Genomic DNA, 16,822 nt, shown 5'->3' with positions numbered 1-16,822 from the left:
CAGGCAGACTGAGTTGAAATAATGATGAACATGATATCCCACAGCCCTTGAGCTCTCTTCAGACCATTAAAATTCTCATTCCCCGCTCCGCATCTTTCAGCCTTGGCAAAAAACACACAACTCAATGACCATCCTGGTACAAATCACAGTTGTAACGACGTCATTGTTCAGCTCATTGTGATCCAGTCCGTAGCCTACACTTACAGAAGGATGTATCGGTCTTCATGCTAGAACCATTGCATAGTATTCCCTCACAGCACCACAGGCGTCAGAGAGAGTGCTTTACAGCAGACAAGATGTGGCTCAAGGCCGGGGGATAATATCACTGGCCTAAGTAAATTGTTTGTTTCAGAACACGGGAAGGGCAGGAAACAGAAGGGCAGCGGGTAACAGCCGGACGACTTCCCTCCTTTGTTTACAAGGACGAAGTGTGTGTGTGTGTGTGTGTGTGCACGTGTGTGTGTGCACGTGTCCTAAGACGAAACCGTCCGCCACGCCAACCTCCCGCTCTCTTTTTGTAATGTGATTGTGATCTCCCAGGGGTGTTGTTGTCTGAGCGGAGGCTGATGAGGTGCTTACGGCAACTCAACTGAAACAAAAACACCACCATTTCATTTCCTGTGTTTGCTAGTCTACAGATAACAAAGCAATTACTTGTAATTCCAATAACATTTTATTTTCTCCTCCGGGGGAGATGGATAATTAACACTGGCAGACGAGCAGAAAAATTGCGTTAAGAAACTAATTCTTCTTTCTTATAAGTCAAATGTTTATATAGCTGATCACCCCACTTCTCCTCCTCACACTCCTCCTCACACTCCACTGGCTTCCAGTCAAAGCTCACATTCACTACAAGACCATGGTGCTTACCTACAGAGCAGCAAGAGGAACTGCCTCCACCTTACCTTGAGGCTATGCTCAAGAGGGCAGCTCCCTCTCAGACCAGCCAAAGCACGTCTCTGTTCTGGCAACACAATGGTGGAACAAGCTTCCCCCTGAAGCTAGGACAGCAGAGTCCCTGCCCCGTCTTCCCCCTGAAGCTAGGACAGCAGAGTCCCTGCCCCGTCTTCCCCCTGAAGCTAGGACAGCAGAGTCCCTGCCCCGTCTTCCCCCTGAAGCTAGGACAGCAGAGTCCCTGCCCCGTCTTCCCCCTGAAGCTAGGACAGCAGAGTCCCTGCCCCGTCTTCCCCCTGAAGCTAGGACAACAGAGTCCCTGCCCCGTCTTCCCCCTGAAGCTAGGACAGCAGAGACCCTGCCCCGTCTTCCCCCTGAAGCTAGGACAGCAGAGTCCCTGCCCCGTCTTCCCCCTGAAGCTAGGACAGCAGAATCCCTGCCCCGTCTTCCCCCTGAAGCTAGGACAGCAGAATCCCTGCCCCGTCTTCCCCCTGAAGCTAGGACAGCAGAATCCCTGCCCCGTCTTCCCCCTGAAGCTAGGACAGCAGTCCCTGCCCCGTCTTCCCCCTGAAGCTAGGACAGCAGAGTCCCTGCCCGTCTTCCCCCTGAAGCTAGGACAGCAGAGTCCCTGCCCCGTCTTCTGAAAACATCTGAAACCCTACACCTCTTCAAAGAGTATCTTAAATAATCCCACACCACCCCCCCACACCAAATGTTTATTTCACCTTTATTTAACCAGGTAGGCTAGTTGAGAACAAGTACTCATTTACAACTGCGACCTGGCCAAGATAAAGCAAAGCAGTGTGACACAAACAACAACAGAGTTACACATGGAGTAAACAATAAACAAGCCAGTAACACAATAAACAAGTCAATGACACAGTAGAAAAAAGAAAGTCTATATATAGTGTGTGCAAAAGGCATGAGGCAATAAATAGGCCATTGGAGCGAATAATTACAATTTAGCAGATTAACACTGGAGTGATAAATGAGCAGATGATGATGTGCAAGTAGAGATACTGGTGTGCAAAAGAGCAGAAAAGTAAATAAAAACAGTATGGGGATGAGGTAGGTAGATGGGGTGGGCTATTTACAGATGGACTATGCACCGCTGCAGCGATCGGTTAGCTGCTCAGATAGTTGATGTTTAAAGATGGTGAGGGAAATAAAAGTCTCCAACTTCAGCAATTTTTGCAATTCGTTCCAGTCACTGGCAGCAGAGAACTGGAAGGAAAGGCGGCCAAATGAGGTGTTGGCGGAGTTTTACCTAGCATAGACTTATAGATGACCTGGAGCCAGTGGGTCTGGCGACGAATATGTAGCGAGGTCCAGCCGACTAGAGCATACAGGTCGCAGTGGTGGGTGGTATAAGGTGATTTGGTAACAAAACGGATGGCGCTGTGATAGACTACATCCAGTTTGCTGAGTAGAGTATTGGAAGCTATTTTGTAAATGACGTCGCCGAAGTCGAGGATCGGTAGGATAGTCAGTTTTACTAGGGTAAGTTTGGCGGCGTGAGTGAAGGAGGCTTTGTTGCGAAATAGAAAGACGATTCTAGATTTGATTTTGGATTGGAAATGTTTAATATGAGTCTGGAAGGAGAGTTTACAGTCTAACCAGACACCTAGGTATTTATAGTTGTCCACATATTCTAAGTCAGAACCGTCCAGAGTAGTGATGCTAGTCGGGCGGGCGGGTGCGGGCAGCGAACGGTTGAAAAGCATGCATTTGGTTTTACTAGCGTTTAAGAGCAGTTGGAGGCCACGGAAGGAGTGTTGTATGGTATTGAAACTCGTTTGGAGTTTAGTTAGCACAGTGTCCAAGGAAGGGCCAGATGTATACAAAATGGTGTCAACTAATTATTGTAGCAGTAGCTTTGGCTAGTCTGTACAGTATTAGTGTTGTGTATCCAATTGAACGGCTCAGACACGAGGACTGTGTGTTAGGGACTCCAGACAATCACGGATTATAAAAAGGGAAAAGCCACAACGGGCACCGACACCTCGCTCCCGGAAACAGCAGAACACCTTCTCCCGAGGAAAACAGCATGGAGCCGCCAACGCAGCCACTCACAAGGACTGTGTGCTCTAAGCGTGTTAACCCTCGCCGGCCCAGACGGTATCCCAAGCCGGGTCCTCAGAGCATGTGAAGACCAGCTGGCTGGAGTGTTAACAAACAGAGTTAACTCTCCATATCCCAGTCTGTTGTCCCCACTTGTATCAAGATGTCCTCTACTGTTCATGTAACTTAGACAGTGAAGGTAACTGAACTAAATGACTACCGCCCCGTAGCACTCACTTCCGTCATCATGAAGTGCTTTGAGAGACTAGTCAAGGATCATATCACCTCCACCCTACCGGACACCCTAGACCATATATGTCAGAGTCAAGGCCCGCGGGCCACATCCGGCCCGCGAGAAGGTTTTTTACGGCCCCTGGGATGATCTTGATTTATTATTAGAACCGGCCCGCAGACCGCAGCAAGCCGGCAGCCCGCAGATCTTTTACACGCACCAATACTACATTTCCCACAATGCAACGGTGACGCACCGAGCAGTAGGCTGCTGTGTAAATGAGATGGAGCTGCCTTGGGAAAAACTCGTGGGTTTGACAACCGACGGAGCACCTGCGATGTGTGGACACAGGAGCGGACTGGTGGCGAAGATACGGGAAAAGATGCAAGAGGAAAACGCGACAGGTGAGCTGACAGCTTATCATTGTATCATACACCAGGAAGCGTTGTGCGGTAAAGCCTTGAAAATGGAGCATGTAATGAGCATCATCACGCGCACAGTTAACTTTATCAGAGCCAAAGGTTTGAATCACCGCCAGTTCAAGGCATTTCTGACGGAGTTAGAAACGGAGCATGGTGATTTGCCTTATCACACAGAGGTGCGATGGCTAAGCCAGGGAAAGGTGCTTCAAAGATGTTTCGAGCTTCGTGAGGAGATTTGTCTGTTCTTGGACAGCAAAGGGAAAGACACAACACAACTCCGAGACGAAATGTTTCTGTGTGAAATGGCTTTTCTGTGTGACATTACGAGTCATCTGAATGCAATGAACTTGCAGCTGCAGGGTCGGGATCATGTCATCTCTGATATGTACAGTACAGTGAAGGCATTTAAAACCAAACTGACTCTGTGGGAGACGCAGATGCGGAAAGAAAATTTGAGCCACTTTCCCAGCTGCCAGACCATGAAAGAGAAGCTCTCTACCAGTGCGTTCCCGAGCGCACAGTTGGCTGATAAAATAGGTATGCTTGCCGCTGACTTTCGACGCCGATTTGCTGACTTTGAAGCACAAAAAAGCAGGTTGGAACTGCTCGGTAACCCATTTGCTGTTGACGTGGAAAGCTCACCACCAAACCTCCAAATGGAGTTGATTGACCTCCAATGCAATGATGCACTGAGGGCAAAATATGCGGCAGTGGGTGCTGCGGAGTTCGCCCGTTTCCTCCCCGACACAATGCCCCAGCTGCGCATCCAGGCTGCTCAAACGTTGTCTATGTTTGGCAGCACATACCTGTGTGAACAACTGTTTTCTTTGATGAACCTGAACAAAACATCACACAGAAGTCGACTTACTGCTGAACACCTCCACTCAATTCTGAGGATTTCCTCAGCTCAGAGCCTTACCCCGAACATTGATGAACTTGTGGAAAAGATGGGACACCACCAAGTATCACCCTCAACCTCAAACAAGTGAACATTACTGTGCAATCACATATTTAGAGTTTTTACTCAGTTCAAGTTTAAAAGTTAAAGTTTAATATTTGTTTTCACTGCATGTTACTTCTCCTTAAACAAAGTGTTGTTTTTGATTAATAGATTTTTGCACTTTATTTTATTGTATTTCAATCCAATTATATTTTAAAAATATTTCAGTTGAGTGGATGATAGAAAATTGCTATTATTGTTTTTTTCTTTGAAGTAAATTTAGCCCACTTTTGCTAAAATAGAAAATATAGGCTACTGATGGTGCCTTGAATACCGGTTTCTTTCATTTAATGTTCATGTTATGGGGATTTTTATATAAAGGAAATTTGTCTTTTGTGTCTGTTGAAAATTAAAGATTACTGACAGAGCCATAAGAAAATATTGCTTTATTTATCTGATCATATTGGAATATATTTGTTAGGTTTTCAGTAGGTTCAATTAGGTTCACTAGACTATATGCGTCATTTAAAAAATTTTCAATGAACATTCGAACAGTCCGGCCCTCGGCTTGTAGCTAAATTTTTTATTTGGCCCTCCGTCCATTTGACTTTGACACCCCTGCCCTAGACCCACTCCAATTCACATACCGCTATCACCATTGCACTGTACCCCGCCCTCTCTCACCTGAACAAGATAAATACCTATGTAAGAATGCTGTTAAATCGACCTCGTCCTAATATACAGTACCAGTCAAAAGTTGACACACCTACTCCTTCAAGGGTTTTTCTTGACTATTTTCTACATTGTAGATTAATAGTGAAGACATCAACACTATGAAATAACACATATGGAATCATGTAGAAACCAAAAAAAGTGTTATACACAAATCAAAATATATTCTATATTTGAAATCCTTCAAAGTAGCCACCCTTTGCCTTGATGACAGCTTTACACACTCTTGGCATCGTGTGTCTCCAGTAGAACTGAGTGACTGTGTTGTGTACCTCTAATATCTGTCTCTCTCACTAAGCATCTGTGTGACTGAGTGAGTGAGTGAGAGAGGCAGGGGGGGCAGGGAGGGAGAGAGGAAGGGAAGAGTCAGGGGCGAGAGAGAGGGAACGTGAGGGAAGGGAAGAGGGGCGAAAGAGGGAACGTGAAGGAAGGGAAGCGTGAGGAGAGGGCAGAGGGAACGTGAGGGAAGGGAAGAGGGGCGAGCGAGGGAAGGGAAGAGGGGCGAGCGAGGGAACGGAAGAGGGGCGAGAGAGGGCACGTGAGGGAAGGGAAGAGTCAGGGGCGAGACAGGATATCAGAGGACTGAGCATCTCAGCAGGCAGGCAGGCGGAAGGTCTACTACTGATCAACATTCACTGGATTGTAATAGGGGATTACAGTAAACACAACAGAACAAAGTGAGTGGTGGGCCAATGTATTGACTGCCAAGGCAATACGAAGGACAGAGAGTGATGACATGTTATCATTCAGTGCATTGTGCTGCAATAAGCAAGTAATCAAGAAACCGATATTACTCAAGACGTGGAAGCACTATAGATTATCTTAAATGAACATAATGGTTTATTAGGAACGATTACCTTCACAATAGCGTGCCAGTGTGATTGAGCGGTCATGTTGCATGATGGGTAATAATCTATGAACTCAGTTTTAAAAGCCCGTCGATATCTCCATTCTATCCACCTACACACTACTTCTAATGGATTCAACCATGTAGAATCTTTCTCCAGCCAATGGGCACCAAGCCCATGATTGATTCACCACGATGGCCAATGAGCAAACGCACACCTTTTCTGTGTATTTAGGATATAAAAATGATACCGACCTTCGACCTATGCACCTCTCCGTCGTCGTCCTCTCCTCCGACCCCCAGTATCTTCCTGGTCTTCAGCCGGCTCACCAGATCTGACTGACTGTGTTTCTTCATTAGAGGAGGATGTGGCTTAGAGGCCATGGCACAATAACCTGGAGCGAGAGAGACGGAGAGAGAGAGAGAGACAGACACGTTTAGCAACTACGGAGTGAATACAAAAGCTCTTAGGTTGCATGGTCCTTCGATGCAGAACAATCCTGTGAAAAATCAAGGTAGAGGGGGAGAGGGTGGAGAGATGGAGATGTACACCCCGTTACTGGCCAGACCGCAGTAACCCCCGTTACTGGCCAGACCGCAGTAACCCCCGTTACTGGCCACACCGCAGTAACCCCCGTTACTGGCCACACCGCAGTAATCCCCGTTACGGCCCAGACCGCAGTAACCCCGTTACGGCCCAGACCGCAGTAACCCCGTTACGGCCCAGACCGCAGTAACCCCGCTACGGCCCAGACCGCAGTAACCCCGCTACGGCCCAGACCGCAGTAACCCCGTTACGGCCCAGACCGCAGTAACCCCGCTACGGCCCAGACCGCAGTAACCCCGCTACGGCCCAGACCGCAGTAACCCCGTTACGGCCCAGACCGCAGTAACCCCGTTACGGCCCAGACCGCAGTAACCCCGCTACGGCCCAGACCGCAGTAACCCCGCTACGGCCCAGACCGCAGTAACCCCGCTACGGCCCAGACCGCAGTAACCCCGCTACGGCCCAGACCGCAGTAACCCCGTTACGGCCCAGACCGCAGTAACCCCGCTACGGCCCAGACCGCAGTAACCCCGTTACGGCCCAGACCGCAGTAACCCCGCTACGGCCCAGACCGCAGTAACCCCGTTACGGCCCAGACCGCAGTAACCCCGCTACGGCCCAGACTGTATTAATAACAGTACCATAGGGGGAGTACAGCATCTTATGCACACCACTACTATGTAACATTAGGTAGGACTGCTGTGGGTTATCCACTGCAGACGCAGGCAGTGCCGACCCGGTCCACTGCAGACGCAGGCAGTGCCGACCCGGTCCACTGCAGACGCAGGCAGTGCCGACCCGGTCCACTGCAGACGCAGGCAGTGCCGACCCGGTCCACTGCAGACGCAGGCAGTGCCGACCCGGTCCACTGCAGACGCAGGCAGTCCCGACCCTGTAAGTCAAAAGTCTTCCACAGATATGACTTTCCCTTTCCCTCCTGAACAACCAGTAAACATTTCCCGTTTCCATTTCCCATTTCCAGTTTCTATTTCCACATCCATTTTGCGGTCACGTGTTACGGTGTTCAGAGTTTGTTATAACCAACTTATTGATGTGATCATCATAGGCTATCGGTCAGGCCCTATTGGTCAGATGCATGCGACGCGTACATGTTTATCGTGGAAAGAGAGCAAGGGTTGAGGGAAAATAGAATGTTTTTCGTAAACAAATATTAGGGTTTTCGGTTACAGAACTTTTCAGGTCAGAAACATGAAACTAAATGGCTGAAATGATGTCGCAGCTTCAGCACAGACAGCACAACAAACCCTCGCTGTTGTAGGGAGGAGAGAGAGAGACATTGTTCGCCAGTCACACAGTCACTCGCTGTAATTGTTTTTAACAGTGTGACCATCGTGCGGAGTAATTTGGGTGTCTTAATTATATAATCAAACCGTGTGCTTGAAGTATCAGACAAGCGCTGTGCATATGTAGTTGATTTTACTCAAACACACGTAGGGTGTGTGTTTATATATGGAACGATATGTTTAAAAATGTCAACTAGGGATGCCCGATATATCGGTATCAGACGTTATTAGCTAAAAATACCAGCATCTGCATCGGCCCGATGTCTAGTTTAACGCCGATGTGCAAAACCGATGTCAAAGCTGACGTACATACCTGTAGATGAGGTACATACCTATATATAACGTAGGTAGATGAGGTACATACCTATATAACGTAGGTAGATGAGGTACATACCTATATAACGTAGGTAGATGAGGTGCCTACCTATATAACGTAGGTAGATGAGGTGCCTACCTATATAACGTAGGTAGATGAGGTGCCTACCTATATAACGTAGGTAGATGAGGTACATACCTATATAACGTAGGTAGATGAGGTACATACCTATATAACGTAGGTAGATGAGGTACATACCTATATAACGTAGGTAGATGAGGTACATACCTATATAACGTAGGTAGATGAGGTACATACCTATATAACGTAGGTAGATGAGGTGCATACCTATATAACGTAGGTAGATGAGGTGCCTACCTATATAACGTAGGTAGATGAGGTGCCTACCTATATAACGTAGGTAGATGAGGTGCCTACCTATATAACGTAGGTAGATGAGGTGCCTACCTATATAACGTAGGTAGATGAGGTGCCTACCTATATAACGTAGGTAGATGAGGTGCCTACCTATATAACGTAGGTAGATGAGGTGCCTACCTATATAACGTAGGTAGATGAGGTGCCTACCTATATAACGTAGGTAGATGAGGTGCATGCCTATATAACGTAGGTAGATGAGGTGCATGCCTATATAACGTAGGTAGATGAGGTGCATGCCTATATATAACGCAGGTAGATGAGGTGCATGCCTATATATAACGCAGGTAGATGAGGTGCATGCCTATATATAACGCAGGTAGATGAGGTGCATACCTATATAACGTAGGTAGATGAGGTACATGCCTATATAACGTAGGTAGATGAGGTGCATACCTATATAACGTAGGTAGATGAGGTACATGCCTATATAACGTAGGTAGATGAGGTACATACCTATATATAACGTAGGTAGATGAGGTGCATGCCTATATAACGTAGGTAGATGAGGTGCATACCTATATAACGTAGGTAGATGAGGTGCATACCTATATATAACGTAGGTAGATGAGATGCATACCTATATATAACGTAGGTAGATGAGATGCATACCTATATATAACGTAGGTAGATGAGATGCATACCTATATATAACGTAGGTAGATGAGGTGCCTACCTATATAACGTAGGTAGATGAGGTACATGCCTATATAACGTAGGTAGATGAGGTGCATACCTATATAACGTAGGTAGATGAGGTGCATGCCTATATATAACGCAGGTAGATGAGGTGCATACCTATATAACGTAGGTAGATGAGGTACATGCCTATATAACGTAGGTAGATGAGGTGCATACCTATATAACGTAGGTAGATGAGGTACATGCCTATATAACGTAGGTAGATGAGGTACATACCTATATATAACGTAGGTAGATGAGGTGCATACCTATATATAACGTAGGTAGATGAGATGCATACCTATATATAACGTAGGTAGATGAGGTGCATACCTATATAACGTAGGTAGATGAGGTACATACCTATATATAACGTAGGTAGATGAGGTGCATACCTATATAACGTAGGTAGATGAGGTACATGCCTATATAACGTAGGTAGATGAGGTGCATACCTATATATAACGTAGGTAGATGAGGTGCATACCTATATATAACGTAGGTAGATGAGATGCATACCTATATATAACGTAGGTAGATGAGGTGCATACCTATATAACGTAGGTAGATGAGGTGCATACCTATATAACGTAGGTAGATGAGGTACATACCTATATAACGTAGGTAGATGAGGTGCATACCTATATAACGTAGGCAGATGAGGTGCATACCTATATATAACGTAGGTAGATGAGGTACATACCTACAGTGGGGAGAACAAGTATTTGATACACTGCCGATTTTGCAGGTTTTCCTACTTACAAAGCATGTAGAGGTCTGTAATTTTTATCATAGGTACACTTCAACTGTGAGAGACGGAATCTAAAACAAAAATCCAGAAAATCACATTGTATGATTTTTAAGTAATTAATTTGCATTTTATTGCATGACATAAGTATTTGATCACCTACCAACCAGTAAGAATTCCGGCTCTCACAGACCTGTTAGTTTTTCTTTAAGAAGCCCTCCTGTTCTCCACTCATTACCTGTATTAACTGCACCTGTTTGAACTCGTTACCTGTATAAAAGACACCTGTCCACACACTCAATCAAACAGACTCCAACCTCTCCACAATGGCCAAGACCAGAGAGCTGTGTAAGGACATCAGGGATAAATTGTAGACCTGTACAAGGCTGGGATGGGCTACAGGACAATAGGCAAGCAGCTTGGTGAGAAGGCATCAACTGTTGGCACAATTATTAGAAAATGGAAGAAGTTCAAGATGACGGTCAATCACCCTCGGTCTGGGGCTCCATGCAAGATCTCACCTCGTGGGGCATCAATGATCATGAGGAATGTGAGGGATCAGCCCAGAACTACACGGCAGGACCTGGTCAATGACCTGAAGAGAGCTGGGACCACAGTCTCAAAGAAAACCATTAGTAACACACTACGCCGTCATGGATTAAAATCCTGCAGCGCACGCAAGGTCCCCCTGCTCAAGCCAGCGCATGTCCAGGCCCGTCTGAAGTTTGCCAATGACCATCGGGATGATCCAGAGGAGGAATGGGAGAAGGTCATGTGGTCTGATGAGACAAAAATAGAGCTTTTTGCTCTAAACTCCACTCGCCGTGTTTGGAGGAATAGAAGGATGAGTACAACCCCAAGAACACCATCCCAACCGTGAAGCATGGAGGTGGAAACAACATTCTTTGGGGATGCTTTTCTGCAAAGGGGACAGGACGACTGCACCGTATTGAGGGGAGGATGGATGGGGCCATGTATCGCGAGATCTTGACCAACAACCTCCTTCCCTCAGTAAGAGCATTGAAGATGGGTCGTGGCTGGGTCTTCCAGCATGACAACGACCCGAAACACACAGCCAGGGCAACTAAGGAGTGGCTCCGTAAGAAGCATCTCAAGGTCCTGGAGTGGCCTAGCCAGTCTCCAGACCTGAACCCAATAGAAAATCTTTGGAGGGAGCCGAAAGTCCGTATTGCCCAGCGACAGCCCCGAAACCTGAAGGATCTGGAGAAGGTCTGTATGGAGGAGTGGGCCAAAATCCCTGCTGCAGTGTGTGCAAACCTGGTCAAGAACTACAGGAAACGTATGATCTCTGTAATTGCAAACTAAGGTTTCTGTACCAAATATTCAGTTCTGCTTTTCTGATGTATCAAATACTTATGTCATGCAATAAAATGCAAATTAATTACTTAAAAATCATACAATGTGATTTTCTGGATTTTTGTTTTAGATTCCTTCTCTCACAGTTGAAGTGTACCTATGATAAAAATTACAGACCTCTACATGCTTTGTAAGTAGGAAAACCTGCAAAATCGTCAGTGTATCAAATACTTGTTCTCCCCACTGTATATAACGTAGGTAGATGAGGTGCATACCTATATAACGTAGGCAGATGAGGTGCATACCTATATATAACGTAGGTAGATGAGGTGCATACCTATATAACGTAGGTAGATGATGTAATGATGCCACAGAAAATAAAGCGCTACACAGAAAAGCTGAAAAATACCAAGCGCACACTTCCAACAACTAAAGTTGAAGTCGAGCCGTCATTTGAAAAGGTCAGACAATTGCAGCGAGACGACGACAACAAAAACAAAAAAAGGTGAAATCGATTAACGCCAAGATAATAGATTCATTGCCCTTGACAATCAACCGTGCTCTGTTGTGGATGATGTTGGCTTTCGGGCCGACTGGTCGAGGCCCGGTACACACTATTTTTCAGATGTTGCCCTACCAGAGTTTCACAGGATTGTTGAAACTCACATCCATGAGCTTCACGACTTGACATTTGGACCAGTGTTGTCAGCCCCATGAGCATGCTGAGTCTGACAGCACAGTGGGTCTACGAGGATTTCGACCTGAGGAAAGCCGTATTGCTCAAGAACGTGTTGGTGCTCATACCACCGCTGCCGTTTCAAACACTCCTAGCTCCATTCGAACAACTGACCGGAGAAATAAACTGACCTGCGTCTGCCTCAGACGTAATACCCCGCGTCATGGCATTGAAACGCCTGCTCAACAAAACTGCAAACAGACCGTGGGGTTAAAACGTACACAAGTACACGGAGGCTGTGAACAAGCGATTCGGTGGCATTCTCTCTGAGCCTCTTTTACTGTGTCGTACCTTGCGTCGAGCATGGTGGCAAGGACAGCTACTTCGACGCAGACAAGAGGACAGAGCGGAGACTTTACGGCTTGACGAAATCTCCCTCTCCCCGTGGGCTTGTGTCAGACCACTCCACTTAGGCCAGCCTGCACACAACGGTGTGTGTGTATATATATCCTGAAGCATAGTCCTCACACACACCTGACAGGTTAACCTGCATCACTTGACATGAATCAGCCTCAACTCCTGTCCACTGAGAGTCTTGACAGTATGCTGCCCAAAGCAACACACTTCTTTCATCCCCCAATTTCCATAGCCTGGGTAACAGTCTGTGCTAACATTCCCACTCCTTGACATGCCAAACATGTTTAGCATATGACAGAGCGGAAGGTCAACACAAAAACAGGTCTGGAACAAATCTACACTCATTTATCAGTGTGTTAATAATGCAGTAGGTCTCACTAGGAAGCCTCAAGTGTCCCACTAGTTTCCACGCTCAACAGTAATCTATATACAATAATCAGTAGTCTGCCAGACTAACGGTGGATTTATACCTCAGACTCAATGAATTTCACAGTCACTTTAGTTTATTAATTCGACTATTTATTTAAAAAAAAATATATATTGAAAAAAACCATAGATGCACATGAATAAAATCGAGGACACAATACAGTCTGGGACTTATTTCCATTGTGGTCCTCTTGAGACAAGATGTCTAGACAAGATCCTACACAGTATGGCAGTAAAATAATAAAACAGAGAAGAACATCTATCTCATCATTCCAGTTACATCATAAGGGTTATTCATATGGGCACAGAGGACATCAAACATATTTTTTACATCAATCATATTGTTTTACTTTACTTATATTTGATTTCATAGGTTCTGAGCAGTCTGGCCTTAAATCGGATGTATCCTGCTGACTCTGGGATTCCTTGACCTGCTGTCACGCTGATATTTTCACTAACTACTGCTCTGAATGTCTAGTTGGGTCAAGTTCTAGTTGGGTCAAGTTCTAGTTGGGTCAAGTTCTAGTTGGGTCAAGTTCTAGTTGGGTCAAGTTCTAGTTGGGTCAAGCTCTAGTTGGGTCAAGCTCTAGTTGGGCCAGGTTCCGACCCTGGGGCTGTCGTCACAAGTCTACCCCCCCCCCCAATTTGGCCAAATGATATCAATCCAGACTAAGACAGAGAACAGCTGGCCTCGTATTCATAAAGCTCAGAATGCTGATCTAGGATCAGGTCTTCTTTAGCCGTGTTGTTCATCTCGTGCATTATGAGATCAAAAACTGATCCTAGAACAGCCCTCTTCCTCACCAGCTGTATTACCCTCACCAGCTGTATGACGTTAAAGGGTATTTATAGGTGGTGATTAAAAAAAATTAAGGAACGGAGAGAGAACAGAGCCCTGAGTTGGGTTAATGTGATATAGGTAAAAAAAAAAAGTGAGATTCACATCTTTCTTACACAAACAGGACTAATATAACCCCTATGGATCAAACATAACTCAATAAATTCTATTGATCAATCCCCCCCCAAAAAAATAATAATAATAAAAAATAAAAAATAAATAAAAAAAAATCGGCTTCCATAATCTAGATGACATCATCTGAATCAAACCATTTCCGTGGGGAAAAAGGACCCATGAGCACCAACATGTGAAAGCTTAGAGTCTATATTTTGGGGGGAAATGAAGGCAAAAGATACGTTTTAACCATTTCCCAAACAAAAAATGAGGAATAAGAAAAAGGCTTTGATATATATAGTCACACAGATGGAAAAGGGGTTTAAAAAAAAACATCTACTCGAAAAAAATTCAGGTTTAGAAATAGATCTAAAACATAATATTGAATTAAAATCAACATTTATATTTATTTTTGCTGAATTTATTTGCCTTTATAAAAGTTTAAGAAATATTGACTAGTGTCTGGTCATTCTGTTATCAAAAAACACCACAATATATCTTTATGATACGCTGTAGTATCTCACGGCCGGAGGATTATGAAGTCACAAGTAAAAAAGGTAGACATGCCAAGTAATTAGTGCTTTTAAAATTATAATTCTGTTTTTGAATTAAGTGTTTAAAACGTGTCGCTCTGTTATCAAAAATCGGTAACAGTGACTGAAAAATCTGACTGCAATTTCATTGGCCTTAACGGGAAATCGAAGTCGACACAATCCACGCAGTTACATTAGAGCACACTACAGTACCATGCAATACAGTTCACTACAGTACAGTAGAGTACAGTACCATGCAATACAGTAGAGTACAGGTCAGTACAGTACCATGCAATACAGTAGAGTACAGGTCAGTACAGTACCATGCAGTACAGTAGAGTACAGGTCAGTACAGTACCATGCAATACAGTAGAGTACAGGTCAGTACAGTACCATGCAGTACAGTAGAGTACAGGTCAGTACAGTACCATGCAGTACAGTAGAGTACAGGTCAGTACAGTACCATGCAATACAGTAGAGTACAGGTCAGTACAGTACCATGCAGTACAGTAGAGTACAGGTCAGTACAGTACCATGCAGTACAGTAGAGTACATACAGTACCATGCAGTACAGTAGAGTACATACAGTACCATGCAGTACAGTAGAGTACATACAGTACCATGCAATACAGTAGAGTACAGTACAGTACAGTACCATGCAGTACAGTAGAGTACAGTACAGTACCATGCAGTACAGTAGAGGGTGGAGAGCTGGGCACTGGTCCCAGACCCAACACGCAATGTTATTTTAGGCACATGTGACACAGCTCGCTTGCCAGCCTTGGTCCCAGCAATTTCTCTCTACACGCAATATCAGAAATGACCAATAGAAATAGGTTAAATGACCAGAGGCTCATTATATCAACCAATAGGACAGACGTAGTTTGAAGAGATGTTTTGCATATAGCTGACCATTTAGGAGCGGGATGAATTTCAAACAGAGACAAAATATGGGTGATGAATATTAATTACCAGGCAATGTAGTAAACTATAGCTTAACCAAACGTATTAAGTTTCCTTGGAAATATAATTTACCCGTGCTTCTCCACCCATGCATAGGCTATAGCCTACACTATTTAAGCGTTTTTTTAATACAATAGGTAGGCTAACATATACAAAAGCAGAAAGACCACCTTGTTCAAATAATCGGCAAGGGACCCCAAAAAAAATCTGTCATTCTGTTACCAAACTTTGCATCTGCACTGTACCTTAAGTAAATGTGTTTTACTAAAATGTTCAGTGGCAATTGTGAAAAGTCGACTTCTGCATATTGGCAAATGGTTTGTTAAACTTTGCAACCAACGTTGCTTTGCTTGGCATACTCACTTTAAAATGTATCAGTGTCACTCTGTTACCGTGGGAACTGCCCGGCAACAAAGGCTCTCCACTTCGGTCTGTCTGACTGCCTGTTCACGATGAAGACTCGATGCCGAGAACAGGGTTATGGATCGCTGGCTGCCTGTTCACGATGAAGACTCGATGCCGAGAACAGGGTTATGGATCGCTGGCTGCCTGTTCACGATGAAGACTCGATGCCGAGAACAGGGCTATGGATCGCTGGCTGCCTGTTCACGATGAAGACTCGATGCCGAGAACAGGGCTATGGATCGCTGGCTGCCTGTTCACGATGAAGACTCGATGCCGAGAACAGGGCTATGGATCGCTGGCTGCCTGTTCACGATGAAGACTCGATGCCGAGAACAGGGCTATGGATCGCTGGCTGCCTGTTCACGATGAAGACTCGATGCAGAGAACAGGGCTATGGATCGCTGTGGCTGCCTGTCCACGATGAAGACTCGATGCCGAGAACAGGGCTATGGATCGCTGTGGCTGCCTGTTCACGATGAAGACTCGAAGCAGAAAGCAGGGCTATGGATCGCTGGCTGCCTGTTCACGATGATGAAGACTCAATGCAGAGAACAGGGCTATGGATCGCTGGCTGCCTGTCCACGATGAAGACTCGAAGCAGAAAGCAGGGCTATAAAGGACAGCTGGGCTGTTATCTGCCTGTTTGTCCCTTGTTTATGGGCGGAGCTCATTATAATAATAGCCAGTGTGTATAACAACCATTAAAAACATGAAGATACTACAGACTACCCCTTTGACCAGGGGCTCATAGTGCACTATTTAGGAGACAGGGTACCATTTGAGATGAGACAAAGTGGTGTTCTATTGGGGAGATTAAACCCAAAGCATTGTGAGCAGACACAGAAGGGGCCTCATGTGTTCCTGTTGAAAGTGTAAAATCAACCCAGTTGGAAGGACACAGGGTACCCCTCAGCGAAAAAGCAACGGAGCCAGAAAAGAGACAAGGAGAAAAAGCTGCTGTGTTTCTTTAC

At 45.4% G+C, this 16,822-nt stretch overlaps 1 protein-coding gene across 3 annotated transcripts in view; it reads right to left on the bottom strand.

Moving 5' to 3' along the window:
- The window catches only part of LOC139584211 (tumor protein p53-inducible protein 11-like), a 98,314-nt gene that overhangs the window by 17,405 nt on the left and 64,087 nt on the right, over positions 1-16,822 (bottom strand). For all 3 annotated transcript variants that reach the window (XR_011676736.1, XM_071415795.1, XM_071415796.1), the window contains exon 3: positions 6,384-6,523. Coding sequence is in view for 2 of the 3 variants with exons in the window: in XM_071415795.1 (XP_071271896.1) it covers positions 6,384-6,512 (129 nt within the window). In the remaining variant the exon portion in view is untranslated. The remainder of the gene's footprint in view (positions 1-6,383; positions 6,524-16,822) is intronic.

This window comes from Salvelinus alpinus, chromosome 9 (assembly GCF_045679555.1).
Source record: "Salvelinus alpinus chromosome 9, SLU_Salpinus.1, whole genome shotgun sequence".
In the NCBI taxonomy this organism is placed as follows: Eukaryota; Metazoa; Chordata; class Actinopteri; order Salmoniformes; family Salmonidae; genus Salvelinus; species Salvelinus alpinus.
The sequence above is the reverse complement of the archived record's forward strand: the minus strand, read 5'-3'. Positions and strand labels throughout refer to the sequence as shown.